This window comes from Pelecanus crispus, chromosome 8 (genome assembly GCF_030463565.1).
Source record: "Pelecanus crispus isolate bPelCri1 chromosome 8, bPelCri1.pri, whole genome shotgun sequence".
In the NCBI taxonomy this organism is placed as follows: Eukaryota; Metazoa; Chordata; class Aves; order Pelecaniformes; family Pelecanidae; genus Pelecanus; species Pelecanus crispus.
Window position 1 is genome coordinate 20,663,202 of NC_134650.1, and position 15,511 is coordinate 20,678,712.

Consider the following 15,511-nt stretch of genomic DNA (forward strand, 5'->3'; position numbering starts at 1 on the left):
TGCTGTTGCTCTGCAAAATGCTAATCGCAATTGTCCCAGGCTGCTTACTGAGTGTTACCTTCCCCCCTCCTAACCTTCTCAGATCTGCTGGCCTTCCTAGGAGCAGCAAAACTACTCTGGCGTTTCCACTGACTTGAAATAGTTTAGACTCGAGCACCTAAAGACAAAAGGTCAGGAAATAACATGCTACCATGCCCTGGTTTTTTATTTTTAACTGGAGTGGGAGTTTCACCAGAGAACCCCTGGCAGCAGTTGCTTGCCGGTGAGCTTCCTCCTGGGGTTTCAGCCTGAGTGCGATTTGCAACTGAATGCCGCTGCTAGGAGCCAGCTGCTTGTGAAACAGCCAGCCTTGCCACGGTTTGGTTGCTTTGCTTTGCTTTTTTCCCTGCCATATCCCAGCCAAGTATATAACATTGTCTCTGCTAGGATGGAGCTGCCGTTCTCCATCACAGCCCCTGCCCTCCTGTGTTTGGGGTTTGTGACTGGTGTTTTCGCTGTTGCTGAACAGCCAGCACTTGCACAGCATCAGGGCTTTCTCCTTCTCTTGCTCCAGCCCCAGCGAGTAAGCTGGGGGTGGGCAAGAAGTTGGGAGGGGACACAGGTGACCAAAAGGGTATTGCACACTGTGTAATGTCATGCTTGACAACAAAACTGGGACAGCAGAAGAGGTGGGGTTCTGCTGCTGCTCAGAGCCTGGCAGGACATGGCTGTGTTTGTGGGAAGTGCAGAGTGATTGCATTTGCATCACTTAGGGGTTTTTGGTCTTTTTCTTCCCCCCTGCCCTTCTCTTATTAAACTGTCCTTCTCTCAACCCACAGGTTTTCTCACTTCTGCTTTTCCTGCTTGGGCTGGGGAATGAGTGCATGGCTGTCCCACCACGCTAGTGTGGACAGCCTGTGACAGGGTCATGCAATGCTGGCTTCAACTTTGGATTTTGGTGCTAAACCCAAGCCCAGAAATGGGCTTGACTCTGTTGGCCATTGCAATGAGGCCATTAGCTGCCTTCCATGCCTGCTGCTGAAAATCATCTGGCTGCATGAGGCAGCACTTCACCAGAGCGGCTGGGATGGAGCCGGCTGTCCAGTGCCCTCCACAGCAGGATGGGTTTGCCAAGGGCTTGTGCTGAACCACCTCTCCCACTGCACCGGGGTTTGGGCAGAAGCCCACCGAACACGCAGTTGCTAGGGCTGGACAAAATCTAGCATGTCTCCATGTTGGGCGGCCCGGGAGTGAGTATGGAAAGCTGCTGGAGTCTTCAAAATGCAGAAGGGACGAGGGAGTAGTGCAGGACACAGCAAAGACATTGGTAGGGCAAGTGGGCTTGAATTTTAAATTTTTTTTTAATGTATGATCTTAAACTAGGCATCCTAACGCTGGTCTGGATACTGTACCCCGCACAGAGCCTCCTTCAGCCGCTGGGTAGTCCTGCCGAAGCCGAGGGCACAGAGTGAAAATCCGTGGCCCTGGGTGGGGGTTTGTGGCTCTGGGGGCTCTAGCTAGCTCTGACGGTGGCTAATGAGCTTTGGCAAGTGCCGAACAAGTCTCAGCCAGCTGAAGTTTGAGGTGGAGCAATGACACGGGGGGTGGCAGTTCCCAGGCAGGTACCCTGGGAGCTCGAGATGTCCCCAAAAGGCGCCTTTGAGTTTCCCTATCCCTGTGTTCGAGACAAGCACCAGAAGCCTTGCCTTTGGACTTGGCGGGTGCTAACGAACTCTGACGGCACCTGTGGGAGCTCGGCTTGGCTCCTCCGGCGCCAGGGTGCGAGCCCTCCCCTTGCTCAGACCTTTGTGCACACGGAGAGCCCGTCTGCATTATCTTGTACGTCTGCAGCTGCCGCCGTCACCGCGCCACTGCCCCTTGCCCGGGCCTTAAACCCCGTGAACACCGGGCAGATGGGCACATGCTTCAGCCACCGGCTCCTCCTCACCGCGCTCATGCCGAAGGGGAAGTCATAGCTCCTCAGGCTGGCTCTCACTGTGCTGTCCGAGTGCGCGCCCGCCTTCCACTGCACCAGTCCTCGCTCCTCCTGCGTCCCTGCGGCAGCAGGCACCACGTCGGCCGAGACCCTGGCCCCTGCCTGCCCGCAGCTGGGATGCCTGGCATCAGCCCCCGCCTCACCCGCCGATCCTCTCGCAGCTCTAAACCAAAATGAACCTGCCCCCTGCTTCCTCCCGCTGGCTCCATGTGCTTTAATTACCTGGGATGGTGTTGTCCAGGATGAAGGCGATGGTCCCCCCAACAAACATCTCCGTTGTTAGCAGCACCGTCAGTATCTGGTCCAGCTCGGGGACACCTGCGAGAGCGCAGGGACTGAGCCGGGGCGTGCTGTGATAAGCCGGATTTGCCTAATTAATCGTTGCTTACCCAGGCTGGGCAAATGCCCGCAAGAACTGCCCTCCTCCCTTCCTAAACACCCAAAATTGGGGCTTTTTGTGGCAGGCAGGTACCTGTGTTAATGGCCTTGGGGTGGGAATCCAGGTAGTTTGGCAGCGCCAGCCCAAAAAACATGGCAAAGCCCAGCACGAAGAGGTTGCGGGAGGAGTTCATGTCGACGAACTGCAGGTTGGAGAGGCCGACGGCCGTGATCATGCCTGCCAGCAGAGACGGCGGCCGGGTTGTGAGCGCACAGGGATGCCCGTGCTGCCAGCTGGGAGCCAGGCATTGGGGAGGGCTGCCCGCCAAGGCAGCGAAGGGCTTTCAAACCCAGCCATGGCTCAGCCCAAACCCTCAAAGCCCACCCTGCATGCCTCGGGCTTGGAGCCCCTGAATCCCTGGGGAAACAGCCCGGGGCTGATGATAATGACGCCCCTGGATTTGACGTGCCGAGGTTACCGAATAAGGTGCAGAACATCCCGCCAAGGATGGGGTCGGGCAGGGAGGCGAACAGCGCCGTGAACTTGCCAATGGTCCCCAACACGAGCATGATGCCAGCCCCGTATTGTATCACCCTCCTGCTCCCCACCTGCATAGAGAGACCGGCAGCAGGTGATGGCACCCATTCCCCCGACCAAGTTGGGACCCCTCCCCAGCCCTGGTACCTTTGTGATGCCTAGGACACCAATGTTGGGGCTGGAGGAGGTGGAGCCATTGCCGGTTCCCAGCAGCCCCGCGATGATGCAGGAGATGCCTTCGGTGAAAATGCCCCTGGGGAGCAACACCAAGGGGCTGGTTGCCGCCACTGCTCTCCTGCAGTGTGTCAGTGGCAACCAGCGCGCTCCTGCCCGGTGCCCACGGATGCCACAGCACGGGCAGGGCACTGGCAAGGCCAGTGGCCGTACCTGTTAATGGCGTGCACGGGGGGAGCGGGGGCTCCTGCCAGCCGGGCGCAGGAGTAGTAGTCCCCAATGGACTCGATGATGCCCGCCAGCGTGGCACTGAACATGCCCAGCACGGCTGCCGAGGTCACCGTGGGCAGACCCCACTGACCTGCCCGGGGGGCAGAACAGGGCGTCAGGGTGGAGGGCACCCCCGTGCTTGGCCCCTCTGGTGCTCACCGGTGCTGCTTTGGGTGACCCACCCCGCCCCTGCCCCGGGTGCTGCCCAGCCCTGGTGATGCTGTGCCAGCTCCCTGCATCCCCTGGGGCAAAAGGGTGTCAGGGGGGGTTCCTGCATGCCGCAGGGCTGCCTGGCACTCACAGGGGTAGGGGACCCGAAACCAGGGTGCCACAGACAGGATCTCCCCCCGCGCGTCCGTCCTGGCCTTGTAGCCGTACGCCTCGGGCTGGCTGGGGAAGACACCGGTGCGCGTTAGCACGTAGCAGAGCAGCCACACCACCATGATGGCCAGGATGATCTGTGGTGGCAGAGACCGGGGACGTGGTCCCTCATTGCTTGCAAACCAATGCGTGGAAAAAGGGGGTTTTTTTGGGACCCTCCAGGACCCATTGGCTCTTGGCCAGTCCCTACCGGGAACATCTTGAAGATCTGGACACGGAGCAGGACGAAGCCATTGCCCCGCCGGTAGCCAGGCAGCCAGACGGTGATGTGCCGCAGGTACTGGGCAAACAGGATGATCAGGAAGATGGTTCTGGGGGGGGGGGGGGAGAGAGACACACGAGGTACCTCATGCCCCTGGCATACCCTTGCCCCCCCATCCCCGTCCCCGTGCCATACAGTGCGGCAATGCCCCAGTGGGAGCCAGCCCGCTCGCCGGCCGCCTGGAAGACGGAGAGCCCGATGAGGGAGATGGTGGGCGTGACGGTCAGCGGCCCGATGTAGCTGAGCAGTGCCCCGGGGAGGCCCAGCAGCCCGATGGCCACCTCCACCAGGCTGGACACCACGATGGCCCCCTGGATCTGCAGAGCATGGAGTAGGGCGGGTGAGAGAGGGGGTCAGCATGCTGCCAGGGATTTTGGGGTCCCCCGGGGGTGGCGGTGAGGCGTACCTCTCGCATGCGGGGCTGCCAGATGTGGGATGTGTTGAGCGGCAGCGTCCAGTTGCCGTAGATCTGCTCTGGGGATGGAGGGGGGTGAGGTGGTCCCTGGGGTGCGGGGGGAGCAGCTGGACTCCCCCCCTGCACCTCCTCTGCCCTCACCTTCAGGTGGGCATCGCCACTTCTCCAGGGCCAGGATGGACTTGGCAGGGACAAGAAAGGCCAGTGCACTAGCCTGGAAGAGGGGCAGCCTGGCGGGGGGTGAGAGCGAATGTTTGTGCTCACAGCCTGGGGACGGGCAGGGGGGGTCTCCACCAGGGCTGCGGCTCTACCTGATGCCCACGGTGGTCTGGATGAGGGTGGTGATGCCGACGCAGGTGAAGATGGTGCCGATGAGGTAGCTGACAGTGAGCTGGTCCTTGGCCACGCACAGGCTCTCGGCCAGCAGGAAGGGGACAGCGATGGTGCCGCTGAAGCAGGTCAGGTAGTGCTGGGGGGTGAGAGGCGGGGGGCTGTGGGGCACCCTGCACCATGGGGAGTGGGGGCTCAGGCTCTGCCGGTGGGGGGTACCCCCCCTTCCAGGCCATACCTGGAAGCCAAGCAGGATGCAGAGGTACCAGGGGGGCACGTCCTCAATCCTGTAGAGCATGTCCACCTCCGGCCGGGGGGACCCGGTGCCTGCCCCAGGGTCCTGGCATGTAGGGGGCACAGCTCAGCCCCGGCTCACCCCAGGGGGCTGGGGATGGGGGCGGACGCCCTGCATTATCCCCACGGGTGGCACAGACTGCCCCATGGGACCCCCTGTGCCTTCAGGGATGGGGAGGGGTCCTGGCTGGCTCGTCTCCATCTGACGGTGCACTACAGAAGGATTTGGGCTATGTGCTATGCGGGGGTGCCCCGGTACTCACCCTGCCCACCACAGGAAGCTTCTTCCCAGGGGGATGCGCGGGGCCGGCGGGGGCAAGAGCTGCGTTCCCGTTCTGGCAGCGAGGGCGAGGCAGGAGCTGGGTCAGTGTTGTCCTGGGTGTCCCATGGGAACGGGGATGGGCTCTGCCCCAGGGACGCGAGGCCCACCGGGCCACGGCTTGGCATGCATGGCCGGTCAGCCCCACCCAGCACCGTCTCTGCCCCCTGAGAAGGGTCTGGGCTCCGAAACCTGCTGTCCCTATGCAATGGTTTGTCCCCAGGGAAGGTTGGAGGGAGGTCACTGCTGGCCCTGGGGCACCGCGACCACCCCGCAGGTGCCAGGAAGGATGGTACAGCCAGTCCCAACTACAGCATCCCAGCATGTCCCCTTGGACCCGGGCTTCACCACAGCCCTCATGCGCATCCCATCCTTTGCCGGCCCCGGCTGGGCATCATGGCCCCAAGCTGGCCATCATTTGGGGTTGGTACCCCCAGCCACCCACTTCCCTCCCCGCTGGCCCTGGGATACAGCTGAGGAGGGGATGGGGATGGAGGCTGTGTTCACCTGGGGCTGAGCCAGGTCTCCCGAGCGGGTCCCCATCTTCCAGCGACGCGGCCCCGGCGGTGATGTCGCCGCACAGGGGGTTTTATGGCCGTGGGAAGGACTTTAGTCACCACCCGGGCTGTGGCGCGGGGCGGCAGGCTGGAAGGCAGCCATTGGCTGCCGGTTGTGAAACCAGGGAGCACTGTCTTGGGGACAGATCAGCTATTAACTCCTTTAATTAGGGCTGGCACCGCTGGCGGGGCTGGGGCGCTCCCGCTCTGAGCACGCTATTGGTAAAACATTAGAGCCGGCGGGTTACAGAGTAATTCCCGGCTCACAGGGGGTCTGGTGGTGCGGGGCACCAGCTGCCACCGGCATCATCCCGGCACGGCCGGGCTGGGCATCAGGGCACAGTCGGGATGCTGGTGATGGGCAACGCTGGGAAGGCACCCACCTCCCAGCGTGTGACGGCTCTCGCTGGGGACGAAGTTGGCTCCGAAGGTCGCTGGGCATTAAGCATTAACTGCACCGGGGCTACAGCTCATTCTGCATCGCCTTGGGTGGGGCTGGCCCCTGAGCCTTGCCGCTGGCGCAGGCCCCCTTCTCCCCATGGCAGAGCAGCTCCCGCAGGGCGGCCCGGCCCTGCCGATGTGCCCTGTAGATCTGCGCCTCTCCCTGCTCGCCCACGTAGCCGTGGCACATCTTGGACAGCCTGCAAGGAGCCGGAGAGGGTCACGCCACGTCCCCCTGCCATGGTGGCAAGGGGACGGTGCCCGGCACCCCCTCCGATTGCCGACCTCCCTGACTTACCTGCCTGGCCAGGGTCCCCCCATCACCATCACGCTCATGGGCTCCTGCCTCGGCAGCCCTGGCCCCGCCAGCCGCTTCTCCCCATCCAGCTCCTGCACCCCGTAGCTGCAGGGAGAGGCAGGGGTTGGGGACACCCTGGTCCCTGGGGACACCCACCTCCCCGGGGATACCCTGCTCACCTCTCCCAGCCCTGTGAGCAGCTCCTCTCCAGCACCTCCACGTAGTCAGGCTCGCTCAGCGCCTTCTTGCCCACCTTCCCCTCTGCCCTGCGCAGCTGCTCCTCAATCTCAGGTGAAAAAAGGCAGAAATCAGCTAGTGACGGTGGCAGCCTCCCCATGACCCTGATCCCAAGCGGGGATGGGCTCTGCACCCCTCTCCTTGCAGCCCTAGCAGCTGAAACACTTTTGCCACGGGGTGGTGGGTCCATGAGTAGGTGCAAGGGGGCTTGCTGGCCCCAAAGGGCCTTTTTGGGGAGACAGCCATCAGTGGGGTGCCCCAGGGGAGCCAGGAGCATCTCCCCAGGCCAGAGCATCCCCGTGAGGCCTCTCACCCCCAGTTTCAGGGTGCTGTCTCCCCAGTCCCCACCTGGAAGGCGATGGCTTGGCAGGCGTCACAGTGCAGGGATTCAGGCATGTGGGGCGAGAGCCGTTCCTCAGGGCTGAGCTGGGGTGCAGGGATGGAGTGGGCTGGGGCGGCGGGGGGCCGCCCGCACATCTCCTCGGCCCCCATCCCTGCCAGCAGGCTCAGGGCCAGCCACACTGCCAGCGCCGGCTGCATCCTGCCACGATGCCGAAACTGCCGGGGCAGAGGCGCAGGGCGGCTATAAACCCCCCTGGGGCCAGCAAGCAGGCACTGATGCGCAGCTGACGCACCTGCATCCGGCTGACGTGGCCCTGTCCATCCCTGGGGCATCAGGGCGGGGGGTATGTGTGTGCATGGGGTGTCCCAAACCTACTGTCCCCTCCCCAGGACCTTTTTTGGTGTAATTCAGTCCTGTAACGCCTGACCCCTTCTCCTCGACCCAAATCCTCCCTGCGATGGCGTGGACCCTCTTGGGCTGGGGCAGGGTTTTGGGGCTCAGGGCTGGGGCTTGGCGTTCAAGGGCTGCAGGCTCAGGGCTGGGTTTCAGGGCTGGGTTTTGGGGTTCAGGACTTGTGTTCAGGGATGGCGTTTGGGGCTCAGGGCTGGGGTTTGGGGTTCAAAGACTGACGTTCAGGGATCACCGTTGACCACAGAGTTCCCTCCTGCCCCAGGACCAGGGATTCATCCCGTGGGCACTCCAGGACAGACAGACAGACAGACTGCAGGGTCCAAGTGCCTCAGGTCCCCTGATGGGGCCGCAGGAGCCCCTTGCACTCCCCCTTTACAGACTACATAAACACAGGATGAATATGCAGGATTTAATTCTGTCTCAGCATTTTTATTACTATTTTAGGGAGTCTGTGCCGCAGCCACGGCTGCGGGGGGCTGGCAGCGGCCAGGCCGTTGTCCCCCTGTGCCGATCAGCCCAGCTCACCCTCGGGACAGGACTGGCAGTATGGGGAAAGTAGGGGCCATGCATCTCATCCCTTTGCTGGCCGGGGCCCATGACTTCAAGCCACCCCAGGGCTGCCAGGTGCTCACATTGGAAAATAACCTTTTTCTCCCCGTTCCCATGAGGAGCCGGTGAGGTCCAGCTGGTGCCCATTAACCCTCGGCATTTTGCCAGCTCAGCCACGGGCAGGCAGTCTCTCCTATGCTGGGGGTGATGCTGACTCTGGGGTTAAAGCCCAGCTGCTTGGGAAGGGACATGCCACGGGGGTCTTTCCCTGGCCGAGGACTGTCACATTCGGAGTAGCGGTCCCTTCTCGGGCCCAGCAGGGCTGGCATGGGCAGGGGGCTGGCCAGCGCTGGGGCCGGGGCTGGCCCGCATCCCTGTGGGGATGTAGTACAGGCTCTCCAGGTACCCAGAGTCAGGACCCCCAGCAGCAGGCGGCCCCTCGCCCTTGGGAGTGGGGCTGAAGGTCCCAGAGAAGCCGGGGTTTTCAGCAGCCGGCAAGTCAGGGTGCACTGGGGAGGGGGCGGTGGGCGGCGGAGGTGCTGGGAGCCCTGGGAAGCCGTTGTAGGGCATGTAGGACGGAGCGTAGACCCCTGGGGCCATGACCAGGGGGTTGAAAGGAGCCTGGTAGAGTCCGGCATGCGATGCCACTGGTGGGATGAGCACCTCCAGGTACTGCCCTGTCTCAGGGTCATAGAGTGTTTTCAGCTGGGGTTGCCGCGGTGGCTCCATGTAGTAGCATTTCCCACTTTCAGGATCGACGAGCATCCTCCGGTGCGCAGGCAGGTGAGGGGCGAAGGGCTTGGTGGGGGTTGGTGTGCTCTTGCTGCTTGGTGAGGCACCGTCAGTCTTCCTCAGGAAATGGGGAGCATCCTCTAGTCGAGGCTGGGGCTGGGCTGGGGGCAGCGGCACCAGATGATCAACAGCGGCTAGGCCCTCGGGGGGCCGGGGCAGGAGGGGCTCGGGGCTGGCTTTGCTCCAGGGCGCTTCCCCACTGGCCAGGGGGGACACACCGGTCCCCATTGGAGCACCAGCTGGGTTGGGGACCAAAGGGGATCCAAAGGATGAACTGGCCAGATTGGAGACTGATGGGTGCCCAAAGGAAGCAGGGACTGGGTTGGTGACCAAGGGGTTCCCAAAGGATGAGCTGGCTGGGCTGGGGACCAAGGGAATCCCAAGTGATGAGTTGGCCAGATTAGGGACTGAGGGGGTCCCAAAGGATGCGCTGGACAGATTTGGGACTGAGGGGGTCCCAAAGAATGCATTGGCTGAGTTATGGACCAAGGGGTTTCCAAAGGATGAGCTGGCTGGGTTGGGGACCAAGGGGATCCTAAGTGATGAATTGGCCAGATTAGGGACTGAGGGGGTCCCAAAGGATGTGCTGGCTGGGTAGGGGATCAAGGGGGTCCCAAAAGACTTGTTGGTGGGGTTGGAGACCAAGGAAGCCCCAAATGATGTGCTGGCCAGGCTGGAGGCTGATGGGTAGCCAAAAGATGAATTGGTCATGTTGGGGACCATGGGGGTCCCATAGGACATGCTGGCTGGCTTGGGGACTGAGGGGGCCCCAAAGGATGTGTTGGCCAGGTTGGGAACCATGGGGGTTCCAAACGATGTGCTGACCGGCTTGGGGACCACAGGGGTCCCAAAGGACGTGCTGGCTAGGTTGGGGACTGAGGGCAGCTTTGGCATCGGAGAGGATTTGGGGGCTTTCACAGGAATTGCTAAGTAGTTGGAGTTCTCCGCTGGGGAAGCAGGAAGGCACGGCTCAGTAGCTGCTGACCGCTTTGGTAAATGCTCCCAGGCCTCCCTCCGCTCTGGCAGCTGGCTAGAGGGCCCTTCACTGGCCTCTCCAGCCTGAAATGGGGCGGTGGGGCCGGTGCTGCCCGCAGAGCCGCTGCTCCCCGCCAACACCTGCTCGCTCGTCGGTGGCTTCGGTGCACTCCTCTCCACCAGTTTCCCAGGCTGTGGGTGCACGCTGCTGCCAGCCAGGGGTCTGCCTTGGGGGTCCCCACTGTTGCTGCTGCCATGCTGCTGCACTGTTGACTCAGGCCCCTCGGTGGCGTGGAGCACTCCGGTGCCGCTGTGGCTGCGTCCATCCTTTCTCTCTGTGGGACTCGGTAGCGGTGGCGGGAGTAGGACCGTCCTCTCTGTCCGCAGCATGGTGCTGCTCTGAGCCGGAGAGCCCTCCTTGGCCGCTGCAGGGGACCGCCGGCCCACCAGGACATGGAGGTGGGTCTCCACATGTGGCACCCCTTCAGCCACCGGCGCCCGCGGCGGCACCGTGAGCTCGCTCCGCTCCCGGTGCGGGGGAGATTCTGGTGGCCCCTCCGCAGCAGCTGCCCCTCTCCGTGTGGCCTGGACCCTTGTGATGTGGACGGGGGAGCCCTGGGTAGGAGAGAGCGGGCCTCCAGCAAGCTTTGCGGGGCCCTCGGCACATGCCAGAGCTGGCTCTCCGCTGGCAGCTGCCAGCAGCTCCCCGTCCTCCGGCTCCATCACTGGCTCCCGGCGGCAGACCGAGGTGCAGTGGATGACAAGCGGGGTGGCCGGTGGTGGACCCCTGCCGCTCACTGGTGCCATGGTGCCACGGGATGCACCGGCAGTCCCAAAGCAGAGGCTGTAGCTGCTCTTCACCAGCTTGCGCACATCCCGGGGCTGTGGGATGTGCCCCTTCCCCTTATCTTCTGGCTTTGGGGGGGCGGCTGGCGGGGACTCCCCAGCCGGAGTGCCAGGGCTGGCTGGCTGGTGGGGCACCACTGGTGGCTTCTCCTCCCGCCGGCTCTGCGGCACCAGCCTCACCTCCTGAGCCCGGGAGGTGAAGAGGCGTCGGGGTGGCGCAGCAGGGAGCGCAAGGCTGTCGGCCTCGAAGGGGAGGGCTTGGGGGTGGCTGGGGCGGATGGCTCGCTGCTTCAAGCTGGGCCACGGCTTCAGCGCTCTCTCAAATCGGGGGGCAACGTCCAGCACCTTCCCCACCCCAGGGTGGGCTTCGAACAAGGCATGAGCTTGCCGGTAGCGGTTCCTCTCTGCTGCCGGCTCCTCGGTGGCACTGGGCAGCCATTGGCCCTCCAGCACCTCCTGGTACTTCATCCTTTCGTTGAGTTCATTGAAGGTCTTCTTCAGCTTGCAGACGCTCTCCCTTGTCGCCTCACTCAGCACCACCCCCTTGGCGGGACGGGTGGTGGTGGCATCCCCCACAGCCACTGCAGCCACCGGCATCCCGCCGCCCCGCAGGTCCTCAGCTGAGAAGCTACAGTCCGAGCGGGAGAGCGAGCTGGATTTGCCCTCCAGGCCGTCCCCCAGCAGGTCGGTCCCGGTGGAGGATGGCCCTGAGGAAGTGGAGCTGCCCCGCAGCCCCTTCTGTTCCATCTTGATCCTCTGCTCATACTGCATTTTCTTGGCAAGGACGTTTTTCACCAGGCAAGAGGCTGCCCGGGTCTTGCCTTCGTCGGCGTCCAAGGAGGCCATCTTCATGAACTGCTTGTAGTTGAGCCTGAAGTCCTCTCTGATGGCCCTGCTCTTGCTGGGGGTCTCCTTCCTCGTAGGGGGCAGGGGTTGGGGGGCCGGGCCATCACCCCAGGGGCCAAAACCTGTCTCCTTCCTCTCCTTCCTCTTCAGCAGGATCTGGCGCTTGGGGACAGTCCTCTTCTTGCAGTGGCCCTTCCTGGCCTCCCCACTCTCCAGCTCTATATCCACGCACTCAAACTGCTCCTTCCCCAGCAAGCCCAGCAGCTCCCCGTCCACGCCGGCAGGAAAGGGCCAGCCCACCCTGCCATGGAGGGCTGCCACCGTGCTCCGGGACTCTCCGCCGGCCACCGGCCACTGCCGCGGCCGCCCACCATCCTCTGACAGCGAGTTGGAGAGGCTGGAGGAGGTGTGGGAGCTGCACATGTCGAGGCGGGCGCCGGGGTGACCTGAGAGGCTGCGGAAAGCCCTCGCCGTCAGCGCCCGCACCTCGCCATCCACCTCGTCCGAATCGCTGGGTGCCCCGCCGAGCATCTCCCCGGGCTGCTGCAGCAGAGCCGGCTCCCCGCCGGCAGCAGCGGTGGTGGTGTCAGGCTGCTGGTCCCCGCCGAGGGGACCCATCCTGCCCCCCTGCCCTGGCGCCAGGCTATTCTTAGCCACGACGGACAGCTGAGCCTGCCGCAGGCGGGTGAGGGGGCTGGGCAGCAGGGGGACGGCGGGGGCCCCCGCTGGAGCCCAGCGCCCCGGGGCAGCCCCCTCGGCGCAGCCACCCTTCTGCCCTGTGTCCCCGGGAGGCATCCCCTCCTCATCCAGAAACTCCAGGCAGTCCTTGAAGGTCTCTGTCCCCTCCGAGCACAGGGCGGAGTGGTAGGAGGAGACGGAGGAGCCCGACATGCTCTTGGCGAGGTCGTCACGGGGGAGGCCGAGGAGGTGGCCCTCCTCCTCCGACGCAGACCGCCGGCCGTCCCCACCGCTGTGGGGACCCTCGCCGTCCGTGCCAGGCAGCTCAGCATGGGAGAGCAGGACGGGGTCCCTCTTCCCGCGGGGCATCATGGCAGGGGTGACCCCAGGGAGTGCCAGCCGATGCCAGGGGACCTTCCTTGGTGCTGGGGACACTCCGCCGGGGACGCCGGCTCGACCTTCTGGCTCTCTCGCCGTCACGGCGGCTGGACCCAGCGGCAGGACAGAGCAGCCCCTCGATCACATGGATGTCAGCGAGCGCCAGCCCGGAGAGGCGATGCCAAGCACATTGCAGGGATGCCACTGCCACCCCCTGCCCCCTCACCCTGCGCTGCTGCTCCCCAAACCCTCAGGAGAGGTGCAGGGCATCCCCACGCCCCATGGGGGTACTGGGCCGTGCTCCCCAGCTCAGTGGGCTAGGCTGCCCTGGGGGCCGGGGGACCCACAGACCCCTCCACAGATGTTCCATCCCCTGTGCAGAGGGCACAGCCGGACCCCGGGCTGCCACGCTGTCCCTGCCATGGCTCCTTTCCCGGTGCCTCTGCCCACCTTGCTGCACGGATGGTGTGTCCCCATCCTGGGGTCTGCCCCAAAAACCACCCTGCCCCAAGCAGCAGCTCCCCCAAAATGAATTGCAAGCAGCCAGAAGCAAACTCAAGGCTTGAAATCAACCAGGCACTGAGCACCTCTGGGACTCACAAGAGCCGAACGATGGATGGCTACTATTTGCCTTTTTCGGGGGGAACCCAAAGCAAGCGGCCAGGGTGCCCAGCATAGCACGAGGGTCTCCACAGCTTGTCGGCCCTGACTGCTGTCAGCAGAGCTCAGCCCTGGCTTTTGGGGGGATTTTTTGCAGTGAAGCAGTGGTAGCAGGTGCTCCCTGGCACTGCCAGCCATGGAGCAACCTGATGCCCAAGTCGTCTGGGTTCATGCAGGGACTAAATTTAAACCTTGGCAAGGAAAAGGAGGAAAGCTTCCCTGATAGCTGGCCTGGCACTTAACCCTTTGCTGCTGAGCAGGTCTGTGCTTGCAGGTGGCATTTGTGGTCATGGGGAGCGGAGGAGACCTTCTATGGGCAGCACTTGCCAGTGTGGTGGCCTTGTGCAAGAGTGCAAGGGGGGGGATTTCAAATCCCCAAATCCCTACAGCCTGGCTTTTGTAGGGAGCTGGTGGGATGTGGCTGTCAGCGGAGTAGCTCCCCGTGCTGCCCGGATGGCTTGCGATACCCCAAAACCTTGGGCTGTTGCTTCGGTGCTGCAACCACCCTACGGTCCCCATGCAAAGGGGGTCTGGCACTCAGCCTGGGGCTGGCCAGGAGCATCCCTGAGCCCCCCAGGCCTGGCTCCCCGCCGCATGGGCTCACGGCACAGCAGCCCAGCGGGCGCCTGCTGAGTCACTGCTGGCTCCAGCCCCAGCACAGCGCAGCCGGGAGCACCGCAGCGACGTGCACGCAGACCCTGCCTGCTGCTGGATTTGCAGTGCCGGGGGGGGATATACAGACCTACAATGGCGGGGGGTGGGGTGGTGCACTTCCCCTTGGGCTGAGCTGGCTCCTCAGTCCTCGGCCAGTCCAGATCCCAAAGAGATGCTGTTTCATTCCCTCTCCTCTGCCGAGGGTTGTGCCCAGTGTCCCAGGGCCATGGGCAGTTGGTGGCAAAGGGAGGTTGGTCCAGCCCGGGATCACCAGTGTCCTGCTGAGCCTCCCTGGGGTGCCTTGCCGATGCCTTCGGTGCACCCAGAGTACCACTCCTAGGGGCGAGGAGAAAGGGCAGAGAAGGCATAAGGGGAACACGGGCTGTGGGAGCTGGTGAAGCTCTGGGTAAGGTAAAATAATCAGCCCAGTGGGAGGATCGCTGCAGCTCTTCCTGGGCACAAAGAGAAAGGTCCTTGCGCTACCGCCTACAGGTCCTGCCGTCCTGGCAGCACTTGTGAGGCGGATTTAGGGCAATGACCAGCATAACCGCTGTAAACCTTTCCTCTGCCTCTTTTCCAGCACTTGAGCTAGGCACAGTTCTTGCTGCTGCTGCATCTTTCATTCCGATGACCAGTTCCTGCCAAAACCTAAATGGTCAGAGTGTCAACAGCTGCAACAAGTGCTATGGCAATACCAGTGGCTGTGAGGGTGGCTGGAAAGTACTGCTGCGCACCCAGCCGTTTATCCGCTTCCCCAACACCCGCTCTCAGTGCTGTGGGAGACGGCATGGCCCCATACATCCCCTGCTCGGTAGGGCCAGCTGTAGGGAAAAGCGTGGCCAGGTTGCAGCAACGACTCCCAGCTTGGCTGGTTTCTTCCAACATCCCCAAGGCTGCCACGAACAGCCCGTCTGGGTGTGTTGCTGAAGTAGAGGGAACCGGCTGGGCAGTCCTGTCTCACCACCCCGGCTGCAGCCTGAGGCTGCCGGCAACCTTCTGGGCAAGAGCCGCGCTCCAGCACCTGTACCTCCTCCTCCTGGTCCTTGGGTGCATCCCCCCCTCCTCAATGGGGCTCAGGACTTCTACACAGGAGAGAGAGGAGGGCATGGTGGAGATCCCCGGGGTCCACCTACCAACCGAAATACAACCATTTTAGGCTACCAAGCTGTAAACCCGTCTTCCAGCACCCGAAGCAGTTTGGGGTGTGTGGGAAAGCAGCCTGTTAGGCACAAGCACATTACAGAACAATGGGCGAGCCCAGGCTGAGCCAGACTTGCTAATTAAATACTGAATACTTTCATGTTTAAGCCAGCGTGATACTGCCTGTAGACTTACCATTGCATTTGCTTATTAACTTGGGTTTTGTGCCAGCTCTGTGTGTGCTTGCCTCTTAACGCCAGCAAGCCTGAAAAGAAGGCAGCAAGGAGAAGGACTATGGCTGCTAGGGCTGCCAAAAGCAGGACGTGCCTCTCCCACGCTGGAGCTACTTTTCGCAACTCCAGAGGAGCAG

General features: G+C 63.1%; 3 protein-coding genes across 3 annotated transcripts; all 3 read right to left on the reverse strand.

Annotated features, from left to right (window-relative positions):
* Window positions 1–1,777: 1,777 nt before the first annotated feature.
* SLC23A1 (solute carrier family 23 member 1) lies at window positions 1,778–6,008 on the reverse strand. Its single transcript, XM_075715250.1, has 15 exons — window positions 5,844–6,008; window positions 5,281–5,352; window positions 4,962–5,063; window positions 4,705–4,862; window positions 4,535–4,623; window positions 4,385–4,452; window positions 4,114–4,295; window positions 3,907–4,027; window positions 3,637–3,793; window positions 3,279–3,426; window positions 3,039–3,144; window positions 2,833–2,962; window positions 2,448–2,591; window positions 2,198–2,293; window positions 1,778–2,034 (listed from the first exon to the last, which is right to left on the reverse strand). Exons 1-15 carry the CDS (start codon window positions 5,877–5,879, stop codon window positions 1,778–1,780), a joined length of 1,866 nt encoding a protein of 621 aa, XP_075571365.1. The 5' UTR covers window positions 5,880–6,008.
* Window positions 6,009–6,356: 348 nt separating this feature from the next.
* Window positions 6,357–7,409, reverse strand: MZB1 (marginal zone B and B1 cell specific protein). The gene is made up of 4 exons (XM_075715757.1): window positions 7,218–7,409; window positions 6,812–6,918; window positions 6,633–6,737; window positions 6,357–6,534 (listed from the first exon to the last, which is right to left on the reverse strand). Exons 1-4 carry the CDS (start codon window positions 7,407–7,409, stop codon window positions 6,357–6,359), a joined length of 582 nt encoding a protein of 193 aa, XP_075571872.1.
* Window positions 7,410–8,454: 1,045 nt separating this feature from the next.
* On the reverse strand, window positions 8,455–12,678 carry PROB1 (proline rich basic protein 1). Its single transcript, XM_075715641.1, has 2 exons — window positions 11,950–12,678; window positions 8,455–11,895 (listed from the first exon to the last, which is right to left on the reverse strand). The coding sequence occupies exons 1-2, from the start codon at window positions 12,676–12,678 to the stop codon at window positions 8,455–8,457; spliced, it is 4,170 nt and encodes a 1,389-aa protein (XP_075571756.1).
* Between the last annotated feature and the right edge of the window lie 2,833 nt (window positions 12,679–15,511).

Coding starts and splice junctions, on each gene's coding strand:
- PROB1 (XM_075715641.1), bottom strand. CDS start 12,678: ATGCCCCGCGGGAAGAGGGACCCCGTCCTGCTCTCCCATGCTGAGCTG. Junction 11,896..11,949: donor GAGAGTCCCGGAGCACGGTG/GCAGCCCTCCAT, acceptor GTGGACGGGGAG/CTGCTGGGCTTGCTGGGGAA.
- SLC23A1 (XM_075715250.1), bottom strand. CDS start 5,879: ATGGGGACCCGCTCGGGAGACCTGGCTCAGCCCCAG. Junction 4,028..4,113: donor CACTGGGGCATTGCCGCACT/GTATGGCACGGG, acceptor CCCCCCCCCCAG/AACCATCTTCCTGATCATCC. Junction 2,035..2,197: donor CCTGGACAACACCATCCCAG/GTAATTAAAGCA, acceptor CTGCTGCCGCAG/GGACGCAGGAGGAGCGAGGA.
- MZB1 (XM_075715757.1), bottom strand. CDS start 7,409: ATGCAGCCGGCGCTGGCAGTGTGGCTGGCCCTGAGCCTGCTGGCAGGG. Junction 6,919..7,217: donor GCCAAGCCATCGCCTTCCAG/GTGGGGACTGGG, acceptor TTTTCACCTGAG/ATTGAGGAGCAGCTGCGCAG. Junction 6,738..6,811: donor TGCTCACAGGGCTGGGAGAG/GTGAGCAGGGTA, acceptor CTCTCCCTGCAG/CTACGGGGTGCAGGAGCTGG.